Source organism: Pelobates fuscus, chromosome 12 (assembly GCF_036172605.1).
Source record: "Pelobates fuscus isolate aPelFus1 chromosome 12, aPelFus1.pri, whole genome shotgun sequence".
Taxonomy (NCBI): Eukaryota; Metazoa; Chordata; class Amphibia; order Anura; family Pelobatidae; genus Pelobates; species Pelobates fuscus.
Window position 1 is genome coordinate 90,289,185 of NC_086328.1, and position 25,074 is coordinate 90,314,258.

The 25,074-nt window shown below is 41.9% G+C and overlaps 1 protein-coding gene across 1 annotated transcript in view; it reads right to left on the reverse strand.

Moving 5' to 3' along the window:
- The window catches only part of ATG2A (autophagy related 2A), a 108,629-nt gene that overhangs the window by 62,699 nt on the left and 20,856 nt on the right, over nucleotides 1-25,074 (reverse strand). Inside the window, exons 3-16 of the mRNA XM_063438841.1 lie at nucleotides 19,897-20,049; nucleotides 18,403-18,505; nucleotides 16,048-16,210; nucleotides 15,729-15,905; nucleotides 15,180-15,276; nucleotides 14,935-15,096; nucleotides 11,918-12,060; nucleotides 8,638-8,722; nucleotides 8,200-8,452; nucleotides 7,165-7,324; nucleotides 5,414-5,497; nucleotides 4,964-5,128; nucleotides 4,493-4,736; nucleotides 3,301-3,400 (exon numbers count right to left, since the gene is read on the reverse strand). Of these exons, the coding sequence (XP_063294911.1) occupies nucleotides 3,301-3,400; nucleotides 4,493-4,736; nucleotides 4,964-5,128; nucleotides 5,414-5,497; nucleotides 7,165-7,324; nucleotides 8,200-8,452; nucleotides 8,638-8,722; nucleotides 11,918-12,060; nucleotides 14,935-15,096; nucleotides 15,180-15,276; nucleotides 15,729-15,905; nucleotides 16,048-16,210; nucleotides 18,403-18,505; nucleotides 19,897-20,049 (2,089 nt within the window). The remainder of the gene's footprint in view (nucleotides 1-3,300; nucleotides 3,401-4,492; nucleotides 4,737-4,963; nucleotides 5,129-5,413; nucleotides 5,498-7,164; nucleotides 7,325-8,199; nucleotides 8,453-8,637; nucleotides 8,723-11,917; nucleotides 12,061-14,934; nucleotides 15,097-15,179; nucleotides 15,277-15,728; nucleotides 15,906-16,047; nucleotides 16,211-18,402; nucleotides 18,506-19,896; nucleotides 20,050-25,074) is intronic.

Genomic DNA, 25,074 nt, shown 5'->3' on the forward strand with positions numbered 1-25,074 from the left:
CGAATGGCGACAGGACTGATACCTCTGGGCAGCGCACCTACCCAAGCTCCTCACCATGCTAATGGCCGCCTACTTAGGCCGAAAGCCACTAAAGTCCTGACCTCTAGACATCTACCACACAGGCTGAAGATACCATGCCGCTGGCAGCGGTACAGAGTCCGTGGACGGAGGATGTCGTTTTCACACAAGCCTGGGAATGGAGGAATGCCCTACTCACCTGTTGCTCCCCGGCTGACCCCAGACCCTCACAGGCATGCTGCGGCCCCAGGGAATCGGCTGAGACAACCGCGGACCCGCAGTCTGACACGTGACACAATTTGCTGAAAGCAGATGCCATTAATGACTGTGTCCTCATAGACAAACTCAATGCTTCTATTTGTTCATATCATTTGCCCTACTAGCTAACTCATCTATAGTGCAACACTGTGCAATATTTTATGTCCCAGTGGTATAGAGCCTATTTCATATGATAGCTCAACATGCTTAACCTCACATTTAACTAGCTACACAGCAATGTGTTTTCTATTCCCTACCACTTTACATAAAACTCCTCGTTATAGAAGAGCTAAGTATCTCATACGCACCTGTGTTTTAAAGCGACAGTTTAATGGGAATATAGGCCTACTCTTGACTAACTAGCCTGCAGCTCGGTAACATTCACTAGCATGCTTTACTATTCTCTCTTCGAAAAAATTGTGCTGTTCCATCGCAATTGTACATACCTAATCTATGAGTACCGCATCCGGTTTTCAAGCTACATGTATAATTGTATTATCACATGCGCCTGTTTTGTTGTTGGGACAAGACAGGTGATTGTAAACAACTCAGCACTGCAAAAATAAAAATTTACAACAAAAAAATATATATTTCTGGCCAATCCAAAGCTTTCTTAAAAAGAAGCATTGGGGACCTATGGCACACGCACAGCAATTGTCACACTTCACCAATCTAATGCACTCACTTACACTTTGAACAGTAGTTAAAAGGTAGCAAAGCAGCTAAGGCATCCAGCTGTTTGGTTGACCACCGGGAGATGTTACTGAGATAATTTATAAAAGTGCAGATTTCTCTTGAAATTGGTACTTTTATAAAACATTAGCCAGAGGGGAGACACAGTTAACCTCTAAGACACTTCAGCAAGTTGAAGTGCTTTTGGGGACTGGAGCGTCCCTTCAAGTCAAATGAAACCACTTGAGGGGCGGAGCTAAGCAGCCAAGCAGCCCAGACGTGTCCAGCGAGAGCTCCCGCGTCTGGGGACAAAAAACAGGGACTTCTACCCATAAATTGTGTCTGACAGACTGCAACCCACGACGACTGAAACTAGGAGAGGCTGCTGCATCGACGGGTGCTTCCCCCAAACTCCTGCACAGCCAAACTGAGACGCCGAGGCTTGCGGCCTACTGCGGACTGAGCCACGGAGAGACGGCCGCTTTCCGGGCACAGGTACAGTGACTGCAGCCTCGCACACACACCTCCCCCCCCCCTCGGTCCAGTGGGGGTTATCCTGGACCATACAGAACCGCAGTAGAGAACCACTTGCACCAGCATCCAGCACGGCACTACAAACGCCTGCCTCGTGGCACATCCAAGATGGCGGCTGCACACTCACCACATACTAGAAGCCTGCCTCTAAGCTACATGCCCAGTCACAGTAATGCCACAGACACCCTGAAGAATTAAAAAAAAAAACAAAAAAAAAAAAAACTGTATTCTTGGTTAGGCAAACCCTTGCAGGCATACTTCACCCGCCCAAAAGAGTATAAATAAAAACATATCAGCAATGCTACAGAAAAACAAAGTTTTCCCTGCATCACATCTGGTGACATCACTCCCATCACTGGAGGGGAACAGACATTCTGAATGGGCTAAGGGAGAATTTGGAGCTGCATGGTGGGGGTTCCAGGCCACATTTTTTTAGCTAGCGCGTTACGCGTGCGGACATCAGACTCCCAACATTCACAGAAGCAACATTAGCCAGCCTGTAACTCTCGTTCTGGACTGGCTGATGACACTGCGATCACACCTAAAACAGCAACCTCAGAGACCTCTGTATGTGCAGGTTTTCAAATTCCAAGGACCATGAGCACTTCAATACTGGCATTAACTTCAAAACATATCTATTTATTTATAAAGTGTGCATTGTAAATATACTGTAATTCCTCTCATTGAAGCCAACCTATAACAAAACCTAGAAAATTAATTTGCCTGGACTGAACCAGTGAATTAGCAAACAAGCGACAAAAGACTGAATGATTACAAAACTTGTGTTTACATTTTTAAAATTAAAATCAACACTGCTATTATTTCATGGGGCTGCATTGAGAAACACAGGTGTGGACATATTAATCTACGTATGTATTTTTAATTTCATATAACTTTAATTTAACTTCCTAGAAGCCCCAAGTGCATCGCACAGCCACAGAAAGGCTCTAGATGCACGGCGCGCCTGACCGGGAGTGGTCCGCTAAAATGTTAAGCAGAGTGTTCTCAGTCCCAACACCACCTAACAGGGCGCTTTTTGGATGGAAAATAGGTAAGGGAGTGGGGCATTCAACGATACCCTAGACTTGGAGGAGATAAAAGGATTCATGGAAAGTGCTGCTGTTTTGGGTGACTGGGACTCTCCACCCAACACCATGGAACTCTGCGCCGGATCAAAATTTTGCTGCGACCCGCTGAAACTGACTTCCAACAAAATTTGGCTTGCCATATCCGATCCAGGCACTTTTTGGTCAGATTGGGCGCTCGGACACAAGCTTCCTGGGGAGCTGTGTAGGGATGTGGACACGGAAACCGTACGTATGATGTGTTTTGTTACCCCAGCCCGCTTATTACATTTCCTGCTCAGGCACAAACACCAAGGTGCCAGAGATGTCGCAATTATTTTGTTTTCCCTGGGGACCTTATGTTGAGACCCTAGGTATCAAAGTGTAAACCTGTTGTGACAATAAATCAGTTCTGCCTCCAGCATTAGGACTCGTCTAATGTATTGGGCTAAAAGGCTCTATCTGGAAGCTATAATCAATTAAAGCTACTCTGAACTATAATTACGAAGGAAAGTTATATCATAGTAGTCTACCACAGTCAGATATCATATTACAGATATGGAGAAAATGGAATATAAATATATAGATATCTGGGATATTAAAATATAAATTGGGTGGCATTTGAAAACTACAAATTAAAGAAAGCATAAGAGGAGTAAAATTGCAAAAGTATGAAAAGGGTTACTAAATGCAGTATGTAATCAAAAGTGACCCATCACTAAATATTAACGTTTCATCAAACGTGACTACTCACTTGGGAAAGGTGAACTTTTTTTCTCCTGTTTTTGCCATCGGGTCTACGCCTTTACTGATTTTGACACAGGGGATACGCTTCTCACCATCAGTGAATATACCTGGTGACATTACAAAATATTTAGTCATACAACGGGTCCATTGCAGAGAAATGCACAATACAAAGTAATGCAGGAATCATACAACCAGTCATGACAGGGTCACATTTCCAGATATCATTTGTCTGTCAACATAAAATGTATATTATAGTATATATAGAATTACTCAACTATTTTTAATAAAATACTCCCCTCTCTATGGATTTTTTGGAAACCATCTTTCTGATTTTTTGGTTACTAAACTTACACCTTACATGCTCTTTAACATTTGCCAACCTCTTGCTCAGAAAATGAATCATTTTGTGTGAGGCACAAGAGATCCATATGGAACCTTATAGCACAAGCACAAGATTTTCTATGTAAGATCTCACATGACCTTCCACAGGCTCTGGTTTTGTACTTTTACACAAAAATAGTGTGAGATGACTGCTCTTGGCAGGCAAAGTGGAGTTAAAGAAGCATGGTAGCAAAAAGTGGTAGCACTGAGGAGGGAGAACTTAAAGGAACATTCGAACTTACTGAAGTCCTTTATGTGTCTGGATTATAAATATTGCCACTTTTATGATTGCGGGCAGAAGTACCTCCCTGCCACTTCTGTTAGCTCCACAGAGGAACAGAATGGAAGCAGCAAGCATGCACAGTTATTATTCACATGAACATGTCACCAAAACAGGTTTACACAAGTGGCAATGTCACTTGAAAAGAAAATGGTGCATCACATGAGAAAAAGTAAACACATCGAACAGGTGATTTTTTTAAAATGTTTTATGAAATAGTGTAATTGCCAGAAATGTGATGGTTCCCTTTTAATCCATTGCACTACAAAAAAATAAAAAGGAGTTAACATTTATCTGTATTACCTAGTGTTGGAAAAAATATCATAGAAAACCTACGAATTTCACGGAATACAATCACATTGAAGTGATTTGCATCATACTGTAAAATGATAGAAACACCTGTGGTGCTTTTAAGCAATTGGGAGGTGCACTGACTGCAGTTTGGTGTTCATGCTATCATTCTTTATTATAAACCAACATTGCCCTGATGCAGGTAGCAAACATTCAAAGCTTGTTTTTGCACATATTGCTCTCTCACCATGCAAGTCACTGAATGAAATTTTTATTCTGCTGGGCTCTTCAGTTTCACTTTTCCTTTGAGTATGAATTTCCAGATCTGCCACCTCCATTTCCAGACATTCCCTTCGTACAGATTTTTCTCTCCATGAACGACGTTCTGCTACTGGCCGCAAATCTGGAACTGGAAACTGCAGACAGATGTGGGCTTTAGAAGTAACCACACGGACATCTGTATCCTCCTCTGGAACGGGAGTTACTGGAATCTGAATGAGTGAAAAAATATATATATATAATAATAATAAAGGAAAGCCCCACATGACCTCAAATTATGAAAAAAATGAATCTTTAGGTGAAACTCGTAACATGTAGCTTGGAAACATCTTAACTAAATGTAGAAATTGCAACATTCAGAAAATAATGTAAATCATGGATTCATCCGAACTAAACACAGTCTTTTATTAAATGACATACTCTGAATCTCATTGGTTACCGTGTGCATGTTGAGGTGGCCAGCAGTAAATGGTTCTGGTGTTTCTCTGTTCTGGAAGAGGGATCCAAGTCGGTCAACCAGACCAAAGTCTAGGTCACACTGAAATTCTTCCAGCTCCACAAGGATCTCGGAGTTAATTCTGACTGCCTGCTTCTTACGGCTGCTCTAAGAGAGAGGAAGTAGAGGATAGCAAGGTAAGAGATGGTGATTTTAGAATAAGAAGCTACTCAAATGGGCACTCTAAAATGACAGAGATGAACAAAAAGCGAAGCAAGTTTGAACAAATTAATAGAACATGAAGAGGACTGATAAGAACAGGTAGGAAGAGACGGGAACATACTATTTAAAGTGACTTACCAAGATGTAGTAAGAGAATCAAAACAATAGATGGGGCCTCACATTAAGAAAAATGATATAGAGAGATGCAGACCGAAAGGACAAGATACTCACTCTGGGAGGTGTTCTGTGTAGCCGCTTGTAGTGTATCTGGGAGCAGGGACGAGATGAGGATGCTGGACTGCGAAACACCATGAGCTGGAACATAAAACACAAGGTACAATGAGACATGCATCCATGTACTAATCTCATAAATAGATACTATAAAGGTGGAGTACGCATTTAAAGCATAGGGCATGCAGAATGATCATTTCTACACAATCAGATCCAATGGTTTTCAGAAACATTGAGAAACACTGATTTTTAAAACAAAGTACACCATCTGTGACTCATGTACATTCCACTGACTACATTATGAATGTGAGCATGAAACTTTTAAAAATGGCATCCCTCTACCAAGGTGCCTTAGCCAATATACCTCGAACTTCGACAGGTCACAAATATTATTTTCATAATACAGAGCAGGACACTTATGCTTCAAAAAATAAAATAAAAGGCAATTTAACCATGCACATATTATATTGTTTCCATGTTATGCAGTCTAACATTTTTTCATGAGGAGTCTATAGCATCTTTTGTTTCCACTGTAATAATATTTACCATTTAGTTAGTATTGGACTAAATCACGGTTTTGTTTTTTTGGTTGGAGTAACCTTATCTGGCATGTTCTCCCCCTTAAATTTTTTTTTATTAATTAATATTTAATAATGTTTTTTTTTTTTTTTTTTTTTTAAAGGAACATTCCCCCCAGCACTGAAGCCCAATTCTATGTGCTCCTACGTCTGTGGCATTAGTCTTCGTCACTATAGGTGGAGGGTTGTCATTAGACAGGACTGAGGGAGGGCTTAGTGCATCATGGAGGGGAGCGACCATGCCGCCATTGGATGCCTGTCGCCTGAATGCTATGCATGCTGACAACAATTGTATTTTTTTCTTTCCCAAAGATTTAACATTAGCTAAATCAAAACTCTTGTTCCACGCAGCTTATTTATATTGCTGGAAGGGAATTTACCTATGGCAGCAGTCTCAAACAGCTCTGTGCAAAATTTCAAACTGAAATGCTGCACATACAGACTCAAAGCACCATCACCATTTCAAATCATTGAAGTGGACACGGTGCATGGAGTGACCTTTTAATGCCATTTATGCAAGCAGTAAGTATATGTGCTAGGAAAACCAAATGCGGATGTGAACACAGAGAAAAAGTATTACAATGAAAAGTAACAAAAAATAAAAAATATATTGTGTATTTAAAGCAAACCAATCTCTTATGTGGCCTGTCTAAGAATTCAACCCGAAGCAAATATGTAGTGCGCATATGTCTTTAGACACCTTAACCAATGGAAGGCTGAGAAAAGGATCTTGGCTACACATGCAGACACAGAAACATTTTCTATCAAGGCTGCAATTACCCAGAGCTTGAAAGGGTCTTAGTAAGTATAGAGCATAACTGAGGCAAAATATTATAATTCTTGTGTTCTGCACACAGTGGTAGAAGTGCAAGATTACAGAGGAACCCATCAAACTACGGAGCTTATTCAGAAGAAAGATCGGAAATTGTGTAGAATAAATATGCCAAGTGCAAATGTAAGTCCAAAATTGACATATCTGAAAAAAAATCCATCTCAGATATTTTTTCACACTGGTTACTTTTACTAAAAAAAAAAAAAATTAAATAAAAAAGGAATTGCATTTAAATTGCAATTTAATTTAGTGAATAAACCTTTAGTTATGGAACTGGACACATTTATTCTGGCCCTAGAAAACGTTAAATTGCTTTTTGACAGATTTCCTCATATTTATACCTCAGTGTATTCTGGTTCTTTTGCCTTCCTGGATGCTGGATCCCCCTGCCACAAACATTCCAGAATCTCCAGGATCCCACAGCTCATGTCAACGCTAGTTTGTTGGGACGCTCTTCCAGTTTTCTGTTCACAGATAATCTGAACTGCTACGGCTGTGGTCCTGTTAGAAAAGTCAAAGGTAGACTGAGCAGAAGTAGCAAAAAATAACTACATATGCCTCCTGTGGAATCCGGTGGTGCCAGCATTGTAGATACACCCAGCAAAGATTGCAAGTGGTGAAGCTATCTGCTGACAACAGACACATTCTAACTGCACTACATGTTCTGTGAAGAACCTGTAAAACTACAAATTACACAAAACATGTAACGTAAAGCCAGTTAACTGTAACACATGGTAACTACCTTCTATTGCAAAAATTATTAGTTACGAAATTTGTGTCCACTATTACTTTAGTGACTTTTCTGTCATTATTTTCTTTTATCTATTTTTTGTGTGCATATTTTCATTTATAAATATTGTTTTCATTAAAAAAATAAAATAAATAAAAAACTTATTTGATTTTCTGGCATTTCCTTACACCATTTTCACTAGGCAATAAAAGTATGTGCAGTATATTCACACAGTATTTTAAGTCCGTGGGAGAAAATTGTTCAGGCACAAAAATCCATTGGAATATACAAGGAAGAAAGGTTACACTTTTCAGATAACTTTTAAAACACTTTTATATACGGACACAGATTTTTGGACTCCCTAAAAATAAAATTTTCAGAACACTTTGATAAATCTCGGGCACTTTAAAATGAATACACTAGGTGATGGCTGTGCTAACTCATATTTATCTCCAAGACTCAGATGGTGGGACGTATTGGGGGTATTGTTTACCTCAAAAACGTACATTATTTTTACACTTTGCCTTTTCCTAAATAGACAATCATCTGCGCTCAGCATTTATTTATACATCAATGAATAACAGAACAAATCAAAAAGTGATTATTTGTAGACTGGACCAAATCCTCAAGCTTACTTGCCCTTTACCTAACATTGCTCATCTGGCATGCTTTCTCAAAGTGGCCGCGAAGATGTGCAAAGTCTCGACCACTGAAGGCTGCATACTGGAAGGAACCCAATTCCATGAAAAAGCGATTGACAGCCTCTGAATAGGATGGGTCTGACACAATACTTTCATCATCAAGGAGATGGGGAACAGTGATAGTAAGACCACCCAGGGTCAGTTTTAACAACATTTCCGGTTTTAGAGTCTCCAAAGAGGAAGGAGCAGATGATTTATCTGTCAGTGAAAGGAAGAAGGTACTGATCAACCGAAGCATTGAATGGTTAAAATTCTACTGTACTGTAATTGTGTTCATGTATAGGTACGCGGGTATAAAATTGCTTTTAGAAGCACTGGTAAAATGTTTAGTTAAACTAATTTACAGGTCGTTGCTAGACTCTGGTACAAACGATAATTCTCACCTGGTACCCGGGGAAGGCTTTGTAAAGGAGCTATAGTGGCTGTGAAAGGAGAATGACCGTACCGTCTGGGGCTGCCCAGCATTAACTGGAAAAGTAAAGAAAAACAGACTAAGTATCCGCCGACATGGACAAACAGTCAAACACATCACTACAATGAATTTAACCAGACTTACTGTTTACTAAACAAATAATGACTATATTTAATTATTTTATTATTCATTATTGTTAATGTTCTATTGTAATAAAGTCTCTAGAAACCTCTTCCTTTTTCTTGCCACTATTCCTCTCCTTCTCGATTTCGCTGTCTCCACTGAAGACAGCCCTTAGTCATTCATAATTTTTGGTATATGAAGTCTATTAATAATGAGATCTGATAGATCAGACCACAAAAATGGTTCTGTCCATATTCTCGTCCACCTGTTAGAACTCTGTTGGTTTACAGTTCTTTCTACATTTAATAAAAAACTAAAAATATTACAAGTCTGTACACGCTGTACTTTGTATTTAGATTTCAAAAAGTGTTAAAAGTGTAATTTTGAACAAAACATGTACTTTGTAGCCTGTGATTTGACGAGCCCCTTCAACTAAAGTCTGTAGGACTAACCATCTAACAGATAACCGTTTATAAAGTTAAATTAGATACTATTTAATTTAGTCCCATACTGTGCATGCACTTTAAATTTTATTTTTTGATGAATGTGCATCAAAAAATATTTCTTATTCAGATAGAAGAGAACTGTCACGGAGTCCAGGATAAACTTGGACTTATGACACTAAGGTCAGTGTGGGTGGTACCAGATCCACCCTGGGCTTGAACCCTGTAAATGATGCAATATATAAGAAAAGAGAGAAGGGGATCCCAGACTCAGCAAGAGTGAGGGATTCCAAACTGGTAGATAAATAGCCAATACTTGATAAACAGAGCTAACCAATATATCTACAATAAATTTGGCAGGATAAACCACCATAAATCTTTCAGGGAACTTTTAAGCACAATGTACCCAAATGAAAAAAATACATTTATTGCTGTGCATAAAAATGAAAAAAACGAAACAATTGTTCTAAGATTCCCAGCTGGGAAGTGGTGAGGAATTACCGTACCTCTAAAAATATGTGGGTAATTAACCCTTGACTGTTATCATGAACAGTGTATAACTTCTGGATACTCTTAAATGCATCTAGATATTTCTGCCTAAACAGGTACAAAATTGTCACAGGGGGACTATTCGCTAAACAGTGCGCTGGGTAGTATCCACTGAGAGGGGGGAAAAAAAGACTGCACAAAGTGGAGGTGGAGGATGGTTAGATTAAGAGGTGAAATAAATCTGGAGATGATGTAAAGTGAAATCTCCAAAGGGAGCAGATTGTTGGCTTCCACAACTACTGTGCAAATATATCTAAATCTCTTAGTTGCTTGTAGGTAAGTCATGGCAGCTCCTAGGATATAGCTACCTGGGTGTGGAAGCTAAAATGGTATAAGCCATAACAGTTTCACTATCAGATAGTACAATGGTCTGCAGCTTCTAGGAAAACACCTTCATGGGTGTTCAATGCTAAAGTTTGTGTAGATGTCCTGCTACCTAACCACCTTGCAATTCCAAATAGGGCTACAGCTGCTAAACACCTTCCGTGGTGTTCTAAGCTAGAAAGCTGACCCACATTAACAGCCCGTCCATCACTCCAAATCCTACCAAGACTAAAACATCAAAACCCTCAAACCACAAAATTAAAGTGATATAGGGTGCATAGTGCTAAAAATGTGAGAAGACAAAATTCCCGTTTCTGTGCTGCTAATGGCACTTTCAGATGAGTTTTACTGAGCCTATCAGTTAGCAGGCTCAGACTGTCAGCGTTTTTCTACAAGTATTAACCTCTGGATCTCTGCTCCCAGCAGGAATTTCTCCTCCAAATACTTTCTGACCACCTCAATGATCCAAACCAGGTCAGGTATATAGAACTAATATGCTCAGTAACATGTGAGTTTGATCGATTTGGTCTTATTTATTATACATATTACACTATGGTCTTTGTTTTATGCTTTTATTACAGATTATAAGAAAGCATCGGAGGGTTCCCCGCTACAACCCCAGGGACTGCTGAAACCGCACTCCTCAGTGATTGGTCTCCAACCTAAGATGATCCCGCTCTGTTCCGACACAAACTTTTATAATGTTGACCTCCGAGTTCCTCCCAATTACTTTTGGCTAACCTAAGTTGTTTTTTATTAGACCTTAACAGCCCATACAGGTCCCCCCAGCTTAACCCCCACACACCCGAGATGGCCACGCAACGACAATCACTACACCCCACCGGGGTACGCTAATACCCACGACCAGAGGCACTCCCAACTGTGCGCCTGCTCCTCACTCGCCCCCTCAACCGATGACAGCAGACACAGCTACCGACATACACATGGGGATAGGGGGAGAACTCCAGGCGAGAAACATGCACCAGCTTCGGGTATACCCCACTCAAGGTAGAGCTCACCCTCGCACACGGGGGGCAGAACAGACGAACACACTATGGGGACCTGTGGGCTTTCTCCACACACATCATTGTACACCTCTATCGCAGATTTTAATGCAGACCTACTAAGCACTACACATGCCCAGATACGAGCACACAGAAGGCACACACACAGACCCCTCAGGATTTGGACATGTCAGGCATACTGATAGACAACACGACTACATCCTTAATAATAAAAATGTGCTAAATCTATCTATGCCACTGCAATGTTAATGTTTGTTGAAATACGTGCCTACACAAGCTGTTGTGGCAATGTGGACACTTATGTTGAATCTGCACAATAAAATAAAGAATAAAAAAAAAAAAGAAAGAAAGCATCTACTACCTCCAAGATTTAAAGTGGTAGTATTTACTGTGTGCGGTGCTAACGCTCACCTATTGTGTAATTTGTTTTAATTGTACCTCTCTGTCAAGGCCCAAGAAGGCTGAACCAATCAGGTGGGGTTGCAATCTCTCTCTTGCAGTGGGAGCTCGCCTGGCATTTGGGTTCAAAACACCCCTGACTAGGGTCAGTCTAATGAGCAAATGCTATAAGTTTTGTAATGGAAAAAATAGCTCAAACTTATTAGAATCCTGAGCAGGCAAAAACAATAGGTCAAGTTATGGAGTTTTCCCAGCTCTTTACGCACTTTTAAAATCTGTTTTAGTTTATACACTCGTAAGCAATCTGGATATCTGAGCCACATCAGCAAGACCAATGCACCTTGAGTCTATTTTGTACATGTTAAGAGAAAGATATAAAAGTTCTCACGCCAGGGTTGAAGGCTGTACTTGGAAGCGGATTGACGCTGTAATCACTGTAAGTAGAGGATTCTAAGTCCACATCTGACAATTCATTTGCTGATCGGATTGAAGTGGCACTGTTTGTCATGGCCGTCATAGAGAAAAACATATCTGTACGGATGAAAGATAAATATTTTAAGAACCATCTCTCAGATGCATAGATCTCATGCATATTATGCAGCCAACAAATATAACAGGGAATTTTAAGTGTGTGTTTGTTCTAGTTCCAGTTGAATTAAATAATGTATAATGTAGGCAGTTCACTGTGAAATAAAATGCAGTAGCAAAGGCTAGATTTGGAGAGCAACTCTTAATCAGGGGACTAAAACCTAAATTCATCTCAAAATACTGTGTAATCATGAGGTTTAATTATACAGGGCAAAAACATATTGACAGCCATTACATAGTGCAAACTAGCGAAACGGCCAGCAGCTACACAATGTAAACTAGGAAAATGGACAGCAGATGCACCATGCAAAACAGGATTTGGGACAGCAGTCATGGCACGCAAAAAAGGAAGAGGGACAGCAACTAAACTACACAAACCAGGATATTGGATAGCAGCTACATCATGCACACAAGGGAAAGTTCCCGTAACATGCACGCAAGACAAATGAAAAGCTGCCACATCGGGGCGGGGCCTGACGGCGGAAGGGAGCAGACGCATGTCGCTGCTTCTCCCGTAGCTGATCCGACTTAATGCCGATTTCTGACAAGCGGAGACCGCGAGCTGACTTGAGTTGGAACCCACTCGACTGGGGAACCCGAGACCTGCAAATTGACACCACGAACGTGGATTTTGGCAGTGGGTCAGTGCCCCCTAATGCTGCGGCCTACAAGCATGGCGGCGGTGGGGGAGACGGCCGCTCTCCCACCGTCCACAAGTACAGTAAGGTCCCGTTCCCCCCCCTATGGACCGGCGGGGGTTATCCCGGTCCTTACCACGCTGACACATACTGCCCATCGACCTTCAATTGCCCACTCAAGCCTGGGTTCTGAATGCTCCAGACCCGGCAACATGGCGGATGCAACCCAACCCACGAGGCCAGCGCCCACGAATCAGCAACCTACAGGCCTGGACCTGGCATTTCAGCAATTCTGGGACAGGTGGGAGCAACTCCTCACGAGACCCTTCCTATCACCCGAAAGCCCGACGGGGAAAATAGAAAAGCAGAGGAAGAGCGGGCCTACCCTGGGCACTACTCACCCTCCTAGTCCAGCACCGACCACCGACCTATCACCCGGTCCGAGGGTCAAAGGGAGATTATCTCCACGGCATCGACCACATCGCCGGAGGCCCAACCGCCGCTGGCGGCGCAGAACCACCAGGGCCCTCCGTGGCGCCCCAGCAGGGAAAAACTCGGCCTACATGTGCACCCGAGTTTGTGGCACCGAGATGCAGACCCCACATGAGACCTGGGGCCAGACGGAGGTCTTCACAGCCGCGCAAGACACCTGCACCCTGGGGACCACTCCAACTTCAATCTCCACAAAGTCACGGGAAGGGATCGGCTGAGGAAGTGGGCCGGGGCCAGCGACCAAGCCGGGAGCTGTACACCCCGCCAGGACTGATCCACAAGGTTTGCGAAACCGTCACTGTCAGGACCCCTTGACCCTGCGATGCTCCGATCTCCCAGTATGACATCTAGACAGACTCATAAATAGCACAGCCGTGCAACACTTGTGCATATGTTGGACATAGAACCATATCATTAGCATTTCAACTGTATATGACTTAGCTCGCTACCTATGCTTTTTTGTCTAGATTGTATTACCAGACAATACCAGTCCTACCTATGATTATTAGGCATGTTATACTACACGTTTATAGCACTGGGCATGGCCTGCATACTCCAGCCATACTAACTAGCTTTGCATAGCTACCTTCTTGTATCATATAAGTTTTAATCCTGTTATATGGTTAGATAGGCCTCATACCACAGGCATCAGCGGGGTATGTACTGTTATGTTATCCTATTGTCTTCTTATGCTCACACACAATGATGCATAGCCAGTTAATGACAAGCATATTAAACACGCACGCGCCATGTTGGCCATAGTTTAGCCTTAAATTTCCCAGCCACCCTATCTGGGCTGGACTACGGAACCGCTGAAAATACTATAACTAAGCTGCTCTAGTCAATAATCGTTTAGCCTGCTCGCGAGGTATCGCATGAGACAGCCCTGTGTAAGAGACGTCGTATTGTGTCACTGCTCAGCCTGTATACTCCGACTCTACATAACTCTTAGATTCCTTAACCTAGTCTTAGCATGTATTTACATATCCAGCAACTGAATAACCGTTTGACGTAACCTTAATATTCTACACAAAAATGAGGCTAGCACTATATAGAGATGATATGCCTTACATTGTATTATCCCTGTTGTTTGAAATTTTATTGTCTCCCTTCTTACTTTCTGTACCCACATACCTTTATGCCTCAATAAAAAAAAAGAGATTTACAAAAGAAAAGCTGCCACATCATGCCCACTGGAAGAAGAGCTACACACCCTACACAGAAGACTAGTGGACAGCAACTACACTACACAAACCAGGATATGGATGGGACAGCAGCTCCATCATGCACACCAAGGTAAGGGACAGCAGCCCCACCACACCAAACAGGGATAGTGACAGCAGCGACATCTTGCATACCTGGGAACAGGAAAATCCCCATAATACTACATATGTGCTACTTATCACCAGTAGATGTATAAGAGCTACACTCTGCATAGAAGGGTAGTACTACACCACAGAACTACACCATGCAAAGCAGGAAAAGGAACAGCAACTATGCCATACACACCTGGCAAGTGGGCAGAAACTACACTATGCACACCAGGAAAAGTGGCATCTGTTATATCATGCAAACTAGGAAAAAGAACAGCCTACAAAGCAGCATTAAACCTCTGTCTCTCAGCATACCATCATTATTATCATTATTAACCCCTGGCATTTAATAATTGATGAGATTTTAGACTGACCTCCGTTCTCCACAGTGCGGAAAGAGATGAATTCCGGATCTGGTTGAAAAATAGATCCAGGACCTGAGTTTAGTTGCTGATTTAGGTCCTGTTCAATTAGCTTCAAATCCTCCCCATCCAGAGGTCGACTCTTTAATAGTTTCTCTTTGATACTGTTTGACTCTGCAAAAGCAAAATTCAAAACTTATACGTAGGATACAGATATCTGATGTACTCTTATTGGACAACCTAATGTTTGAACATACCTGAAATACTCAAAGCATCTAGCAGTTGCTGTAGGTTATAAAACTGACGTGGATTCAGAAACAAGTGTAGGGACCCAATCTTTCCATCGATCTCAAACTGCAGAAAAATACATAGCCGTCATATGGCACAGTGCATTTAAGATTAATGTACAGCACATACAGCTAAATACCCTTTACTAGTGCAAAAGAAAAAAGCTCACAGAGAAGCACTCGATAGGTAAATTAAGGCAATAGCCATGCACGAGTTGCATTTTATTGGATGCAAATCATTAAACTTGATCTTACAGTAGGTGGACTAAGGCGCAGTGAAGAATCTCAATGCTGGATTACAGATACATTAAATTGTGCTTTCTAAAGTGGTTTTGTTATTTTGTTTAACAATGCTAGTACACAATATTCCAAGAGATTACAGAAACCGTTGATTCTATAAGAGATTGAAATGTTCTCTTCAGAGTTTTCCTCACTCTTTAAATAGAACAGCATACTTTGTGTTAATGCATAAACCTACAATATTCTCACTCATATAGCACATGAGAGCTTAAAGGTCACCTTTGGTCCTGGGAACACATCAGTCTGCTTTAGTTTGATAGTAAGCTCTGTACATCCAGAGAAGCTGCCAATCTGTAGGGTAGGTGAGGAAGGTGATATTGGCTCCGCAGGCCGGCTGCGAGGCTCTGAGTGGTGTACTGGATCTTTGTCTCGGTTTCTGGAAGATTGGTTATCATCCTAAGGAGACATAAGGCAGTGAGGAACAAACTTAACAAAATATACATAGTGGCACAAACTAACAAGAGATAAGAGTCTGTGCATGCATTTAAAGAATATATAAGGTTACATATGTTTTTTGTGTGTAAAAATGTGTTTGTACCTCAGGCACTGGAGAAGGAGTTTGATCTCTAGCCTTGAACTCCTCACAATGAAGCGAGACCCCATTGAGCTGCAAGATCTTTTGGATGAATGCTGGAGGTTGGTGGACGTCCGTGGGGATAGCGTGAGAAGAGTCCCTTACAGCTTCATCGCAATAATCTAGTCTGAGAGAGAAGTAGGATATATTTAGAAAAAGTGATTGCAATAGCACAGAAGAAATTAGAAAAGTCAAGATAAAAATGGTCAGAGCCAACATCAAATCACCCCAAAAAACTAGTGCGTTACAGATGGAATAGTTTAACCTAGACTTAAAGTCTTTTCAGTTTTTTTTCCCCCCTGAGAATGGCTGCTTCTTAACAGCCTTCTGTTTAATAACACCAGGCTCCGTGACTGTGGAGTGATGAATCCACTGCCTGATGCTATGTAGTCTGCATGGGGGGCATGGTGGGAGCAGGAAAGAGTTTGTGATAGGATAGTCAGTTCACATCTTCCCTTCTTCCACACCAGGGACTGCAGGGCCACTTCAGCCTCCTGTCCACATCTCCCTTGTGCTGAATCAAGCATTAGGGAGAGGAAGGTTTGAATTTTCTGTGCGTTTGTGACTAATCTGTATATGAATATGGCTGTATGAAAATATGTGAGTATGCGATTGTGTGTCTTTTCATGGAAGTCTGTGTGTGTCTATGCATGTATGGTGACTGAGCGTTTTATATATTATGTGTCTATCTAAAACTTTTTATAGAAAGATTTAAAAATAACAGGGTTTTCCAAAGACCTAAACCTGCTGCAGCTTGGATAAAGTAGAAAGCTTCCACATTAACCCCTTAAGGACACATGTGACATGTCATGATTCCCTTTTATTCCAGAAGCTTGGTCCTTAAGGGGTTAAAAGTTCAAAGTTCAAAGCCAGCCAAATTTGGACGGTACCAGAAGGTTACAAGAAATGAATGTCCAGATTAGCCGAGTCGAGGCAGTGGAGAACTGTGGCGAAACCAACCTCGCCACTGTGAACTGGAGAAGCCTGGTTGCCCGCCTGCTCCCTTTGGACTATGGACCAGATTTGAAAAATGTTTATTTTCCCTGCAGAAAGGCTTATTCGTGCCTTTCTGCCAGGGTGTTCGGTAGATTTTATCTACCGAACAAACTACCGTACGAGGGACCACCTAGGAGATGGAGTGTGCCGTCAATTGACCGCCCTGAATCGGCGGTTAACCGCAGCTTAATTGAGAAACGCTGGGTGGCCTTTGTTCTTCAAACGAACACGTGGCAGCGGCCATCTTAGCTCCCGAACAGCGGTGTTTTGCCGTCGAGTGTCTGGAACTAAAATCGGACACTCGACTAAGCAAACACCGCTGAGACCTCCAGACTTCCGTGGATTCGTGCCGCAACTACCGAACAAGCCGCCGTTCGGTAGAAAGACTAATATAATGTTCACATGGGGAATCTAACGAACCCAAGGAAACCCACGGATGGCAAGCCGTTCGGGACTTTTTAATACATTAACAGAGACCGACCGCAAGGCCAAACCTCATGGAACTATTTTCGGTTACTTTGCCTGAGCGGTCGGTCAATACTTTAAAGTCCCATAACTCCCGAACCCTTTATCCGAATGGGCTGATTTTCAAATATGTTGTTCCTCCAGACTAAGGCTATCTGGAGATACTGGATTTGTGGATGTACCCCAAGTATTTAGGGTACATCCAAAACTTAGGGGAAATGGTGTACTGTTTAATTGTGTTAACAGATAAGTTAGAGGGAGGAGATGTGTGGGCTGTACCTTAAACTGTATTGGTGTACTGTAAATCCCTCCCTTGCATGGGAGAATCCCATATAAGCCTGTTGTGTGAGTAAATCAGTGTTGTTGCTGTTTAACCCTGAAAGTGAAGTGTTGTCTCATTCTTGGCGGGAATTTGACTGTATGCCGATTGCCAGGAGTGTAAGCTGTTCGTATTGCTTTTCCTGTTCGGCTGCTTCCAGGGTTCGTGTGTCTGCTGTTCGAGAGTTGGGGGTTCGTGCAGTTTGGAGTTCGGGAGGTTGGTGATTGCAGTAGCTGCTGGTCTATGGGAAAGGGGATTATTGCCTAAACTGGGTTTTATCCCCTTGTGAGCGAAACGGTCCGTTACAAGGACCTTGGCTTCAACAGCCAAGAGAGACTCATTTCAAATCTCTTTAAAATGGTTTGACACTAATCAGACAGAATGCACCCAGGGACTCAATGAGCTGTGGTGGTTATAGTACTCAGAGTGCTACTTTAAATTGTCTCACATATAATCAAGTTTACATTTGACAGCAAGCCAAATAACAAAAAAACAACCTAAATTCATCTAATTCACATAAAATGTTTTCAAAATCTCACCTTTTTATGCGGAATTCAAGGGCAGTCGCAATTGAGGAATCAAGTGGTTTGTTCTCAATCCGGATAATCGTATCCAGAAAGGTTACTTTAATCCTCCGTAACACTGCAAAAGGCACAAGATATACAATGGAACAATCAAGTTAATGGACACATGACAGCCATGAAACTCTAAAGAACAGAGTGATGCATACAGGGCCGGACTGGCCCACCGGGATACCAGGAAATTTCCCGGTGGGCCGCCGGCACCTGGGGCCAGCAGACCTCGCCGGCCAGCAGACCTGCCCGGCCCCAGGTGCCGGCGGCCCACCGGGTCTGCTGGCCGGCGGCCGCAGGGGGAGCAGGCTCTTCTGTCTATGCTCCCCCGCCCCCGCGCGCAGCTTAATGAGACCGGGGCCGGAATATGACGTCATATTCCGGCGCCGGTCTCTTGCTAGCGAGGGCGGGGGAGCAGAGACAGAAGAGCCTGCTCCCCCTGCGGCCGCCAGCAGACCTCCCCAGCCAGCTGCCGCCGGCCAGCAGACCTCCCCAGCCAGCGGCCGCCGGCCAGCAGACCTCCCCAGCCAGCGGCCGCCGGCCAGCAGACCTCCCCAGCCAGCGGCCGCCGGCCAGCAGACCTCCCCAGCCAGCGGCCGCCGGCCAGCAGACCTCCCCAGCCAGCGGCCGCCGGCCAGCAGAAGACCTCCCCCTGCGTCCACTAGCCCACCCAGCTGGTCACCAACAGGTAAAATATGTAATTCTGTCAGTGTCAGTGTATGTGTATGTGTGTGTGTGTGTGTGTGTGTCATTGTGTGTGTGTGTCATTGTGTGTGTGTGTCATTGTGTGTGTATGTGTCATTGTGTGTGTGTGTGTCATTGTGTGTGTCTATGTCATTGTGTGTGTGTGTGTCATTGTGTGTGTCATTGTGTGTGTCATTGTGTGTGTCATTGTGTGTGTCATTGTGTGTGTCATTGTGTGTGTCATTGTGTGTCATTGTGTGTCTGTGTGTATTTAAAAAGTGTTTTTACTCACCTTTCGACTGGCCCTGCCTCTATGGCTGAGATCATCAAGCATGATGATCTGAGCCAATCCAATGCTCTGCCATAGGATTGGCTGCAAAGGTGCTGCACACTGTGCAATCACGCTGTGCAGCACCTCTAGTGACTGTCTGAGTGACTGTCACTAGGTGTCACTAGGAAGCAATGTAAACACTGCATGTGAGTATGCGTAATGTATTATTAAATTAAAAGGACCAATATTATATATTAGAAAAAGAAATATATATATATATATATATATATATATATTACTCAACCATCTGGGGTGGCAAGACATTGCCTTACATATTACATACGGCAATATATGGGGCAATGACTTATGGGGCTGGCATAGATTTTTTTTTTCCAGGGCTGCTTTGTATCCCCAGTCCGGCCCTGGATGCATACATGTTAAACAGGAGGATACAAGGAATCTCTCTCATTGAGCATTGTCATAAGAATGTTGAAGAAATGTCTGACCTGTTTCTAAAGTTTGTGCAAACATTTCCAACCCTTCAATGGGCTGTGATGGCTCTAACGGTTCCTCTGATTGGTCCTTCAAGCACTCCTGGGCGAGCTGCATACTGGTTGTCATACAAGAGGACCAACTATGGCTGTCTGTTTCAGCTGAAGCTAAAGAGGAGAGAAAGTTGGTATGAGAATGGGAGAAGAACATAGATATTTAGTTTACTCTGCATACATAGATACCATTTGCAACCAACACAAAAACAGGAAGGAAAATTGACCCTGAGCAAAATATGAATAAAAGCATTATTTTAAGGAAAGGAAGACTTCACTGACTATTTAAATAGCCTTCGATAGATTGAGCATTGTCGAAACTCACAAAACACACGGCAGTTCTTTTGTGAGTAGTGTCTACATTCATGTTAATTTGAACACTTAAAGGGACACTCCAAGCTTCTATGCAGCATGGAGATAATGCATTATATACCCACGCAATGAATACAAGTGGTTACGGTGCTCGAGTGTCCCTTTAATCCTGACAAGTGGCTATTGCGTCATGCTTTAGAAAACAATTAAGCTCAAGCAAGTTAGAGAAAGGATAAGAACCCAAGAGGACTTCACGCAGCTGGCTCCTTTCCTTTGGAATAACCTGCCTACGTTCATCAAGCTCTCTCCTAGTCTTCAATCATTTAAAAGTGCCTCAAAGCCAATCTCTTTAGGAAAGCTTATTGCCTTCCAGAGTAACCTCTACCTCACATACCTATCCCTTGCGCTCTCCTAAAGGGCAGCACTCTATTCTCTCCTCCTGTCCTGTTGTGTTTTACGCCCCACCTCCTATAGGCTGCAAGCTCGTTTGAGCAGGGTCCTCTTCAAACTATTGTTCCTGTAAGTTTTTGTAATTGTCTCATTTATTGTTAAATCTCCCCCCTTTGATAATATTGTAAAGCGCTACGGAATATGCTGGCACTTTATAAATACCAGTAATAATAATACTAATAGCCCAGTACTTGTGTGCATGGTTTTACTCTGTACATGCAGTTAATCATTAATACATGATAAATATGACAAAATGTAACCTTGACTATCCTGTGTCCAAACAAGCATCTATCATTTAGGCCTCCTTCCTTTAAGTATCACTTTTCCAACTGAAGACCATGCGCCAGCACTTGTGCATGAAGTCAGGATTAGTGAACACGTATTGGCTCCCAACTAGCTGGTTGACCCTTAGTTGTATAGTTGGTGCTTCCCATCAAAGATAACTTAAAAGGGACACTATAGTCACCAAAACAACTTTAGTTTAATGAAGAAGTTTTGGTGTATACATCATGCTCCTGCAGTGTCACTGCTCAATTCTCTGCCATTTAGGAGTTATATCATTTTGTTTATAGAGCCCTAATCCCACCCCCTGCATGTGACGTACACAGTTTTCCTAAATACTTCCTGTAAAGAGTAATGTGTTCTAAACTTCCTTTATTGCCAATTCTGTTTAATTTAGCATTTATTATCTCCTGCTGTGTTAATAGCTTGCTAGACCCTGCAGGACCCACTGGTTAGCAATTCAAGTTCAATTTACAGAGCAGTAGATAAAAACGTAATCTAAGTCAAACTAAAAGTAAGTAAGTATCTGATTGAAAATGAAACCATTTTGTTTTCATGCAGGCTGTGTCAGTCACGGCAAGGGGAGGTGTGGCTAGGGCTGCATAAACAGAAACAAAAGTGATTTAAATGGACACTATAGTCACCAGAACAACTACAGCTTAATGTATTTGTTCTGGTGAGTATAATCATTATATGCAGGCATTTTCATGCAAACACTGCCTTTTCAGAGAAAAGGCAGGGTTTACATTGCCCCTAGGGACACCTCCAAGTTGCCACTCCTCAGATGGCCACTTGAGGTGATTCTTGGCTCAGTGCTGCACAGTAGAGATGAATAAATAACAGCCCTATAATATATGAGAGGGGGACAATTGGGGGATGGGCAGGGTGACTGGAGATGACACTACCTGCAACCATTATGTGGGAGATGAAAAGAAGCCACACAGTTTGCCAATGTAAATGCTAGATATGTGATGCTTATGATGACTCACTCTTGGACCTGTGCGTCCTATTTTACCCGATTCTGAATGTCTTATCAAGTCCTGACCGAAAAGCTCATCACACTGGGGACCTGCAAGTCTAATTTTTCTTTTATTTTGATTGTTGAAAACCAATAAAATATTATCCACAAAAAAAAAAAAAATCCCCCTCCGCCCCCTCGCTAGCTCTCCTGTCTGTGTGATAGGTTTTACAGTGGAGGCAGACATCCAGATAATTTTAGGGGATTTCATAAAAGTAGTTACATTCTGCCACTACTGGGGACAAACACTGCATCCCTAGTTTACTCAAACGGTGGTGATACTTGAAAAGATATTAACATGTGCTATAAGGATACATGCAATCATAGTGAAGGGTGTGCACAGTGGGCAGTTTGTTGTTGTAACTGTATACTTTCGATAGACAGAAATGTCCTGTCACATGTGGATGGAGGTATTTAAAATAGGAACTGGTGTCAGTTTTTGGAGAATACCATGGACTGACTATATTTTATAATATATTCTATGCGTTTCAAGTTTTATTTTTATACCTTGTGATAATTTCAGTCATCACAGCTATGCCATCGACATACTAGAAAGGACTACAAATATTGCAGCCAAGCAGCCCCCTCAAGAGGTTTAGCAACATCCCACAAATTCTGCAGGGTTATTTACTAAACTTGAAATGTCCCTCTACCGAACAGAGCGACACCAACGCAGTGCTGTGAAGGGCCATTAAGAATTTTAACAAGGTTCGGATTCTGAAAAGAACGCACCAAAGAGCATGAATATAGTCTGGGTTTCAGCCGGACCGAATGCTGCCAGACTGTTAAAATCCAAATTATGTGCCCACTGGCAATGGTTTCACCTGAAAGTCTACATACTGGAACCAGTCAGCACTGCCCCTCCACTTTTGTTAGAGTCCGAGACATCAATCAAAAAAGCCTTGGATTGGGTGCAGTGCTTTTTTCCCATCAGTTTTGTGAATGGGGAGCTCTTAGAAGATGAGTGCATAGGCTGACATTTTCAGCCTATCAGCAGTGCCCAGTTAGAGGCATTGAAGCCACAGGCTCTAATTCATGTGGAAAATACAAATATTATTTCTGGTTAGAGAAATATATGGGTGGATTGGCGCTATTAGAAAATAATGGGAACAGCAACAACCCCCAAGTGCCGAACAAATCACCCAAAGGCACTATACAAATACAAATAGTGAAAAAGAATAAAAAGAGGAGGGGGGTGCTATATATATGAAATCACAGTGTTATACTTATATTTGTACACAGGTGGTCCTGTCAAAGATCTGCCGAATCGATCTAAAAATAAATTTTGTACATAGCATAATACTGTATAACACAAATGGTGAATGAATATGGTTTGGTATTGGGTCACTCACGATCTCCAAAGCCTATTGTAGCAGGCTTAGACTGTAACAGCTCTTCATAAGGTCATGCAGACTATGATTTTCAAGATGTTCCACTTTTTTGATTTCTCCCCGATCACATCAAAAGCTCCAATAGCCAAATGGATACGATTAAAGGGATTTATTCAATAAAATAACAAATTCACAAAGTGATAAAAAAGTGTAAAAGTACAGGGCACAACGCGTTTCGACTCTAGGTCTTCTTCTAAGGTGCATATGGTCCGGACAGTTTCAAACTCTTTAAATAAGTCCGGTGTTGCCGGTTTTCCCGGGCAAATTTTCAATTCACTTCCGTGTTGTGACGTCACTTCCGGGTTCCTCCGACGTGACTTGCGTCGGTGACGTCATCGCGGATAAGTTCGTATTCAGTCCTTGACCCGGATACTGCTTTACTTTGACGCCATCTTTAAAGGTGGCAACTTATTTTATAAAGTCCACTCTTCGGTAAGGGAATTAGAGCCATTAAGAATAGCTAATCCACATCTTACTGTGCAAATATACAAATCAGATTATGATTAACGAAGTACACTTTTAGTTCTAAAGGTGGTATCTATTTATTCTACAACATAAGTAGAGAACACAGGTGTGGAAACGGTTTTGTCCAAAAGATCCTAATAGGTAAAAACATATATATGTATATATAGAAAAAAAAAAAAAAGTTTTTATTTTTATATAAAATTTAGAATAATAAAAAATATATATTTTTGAATAATACAAATTTTTTTTTATAAAAATACAAAGGGTAAGAGTAGTCCAAAAAGGCAAACTTATATATAGAGGCTGGAAGGGCTGATCTTCTAAATAAGGGCTGCCATCTCGAAGTCCACGTTGAGTCCGCCCGGAGTTAATGTCTCCAGGTCAAAAATCCATCTCATTTCGCTACGACTCAACGTGGACTCGATTTGGCCTCCCCTCCAATGGGATTTAATGGACTGGATCCCATAGAAATTAAGCCCTGCCGGATTCCCACCATGGACATTCAAAAAATGTGAGGAAACACTGTGTTTTAAAAAACCTCTCCTTATGTTGTAGATGTGCTCACGTATCCTTATTTTTAAATTCCTTGCTGTTTTCCCCACATATTGGAGTCCACAAGGACACGTGAGCAAATACACTACATTTTTAGTGTGACAAGTAATGAAGGAGTTGATTTTGAAATTAACAGAGCCAATCCTTGATTTAAAAACTTCTATTCTTTTGGGTTTCTTTCCAATATTTTTACAGCCCATACATTCCCCACAATAATGGAAACCTTTCTGTAGGGCTTTATGCGAAGTTAAGAAATTCTCTTTAGGTTTCAATAATTCTAAATGACTCGAAGTTAATTTCTGCTTTAGATTACAGGCTCCTCTAAAAATTAATTTGGGTCTCTCATTGAGGTAGGGTAGAATTTCCTCATCCTGTTGCAGGATGTGCCAATGTTTGTTGAAAATTCTACTTAATTTCCCGTGGTCTTGATTATAATTGCATATGATGGGTATTTTATCATCCTTCTTCTCTAGTGTTTTTGATTTATATTCTAATAAGGTGTCTCTTTCCATATCTCTAACTTGTTTTATCTTCTGATCTAGAAGACTGTCACAGTATCCCCTACTTACAAACTGTTTTTTTAAAATTTGGGTTTGAGAGTCAAAATTTCCTATTTCTGTACAGTTTCGCCTCATGCGTAGAAACTGGCCTCTTGGTATATTGTCTAGC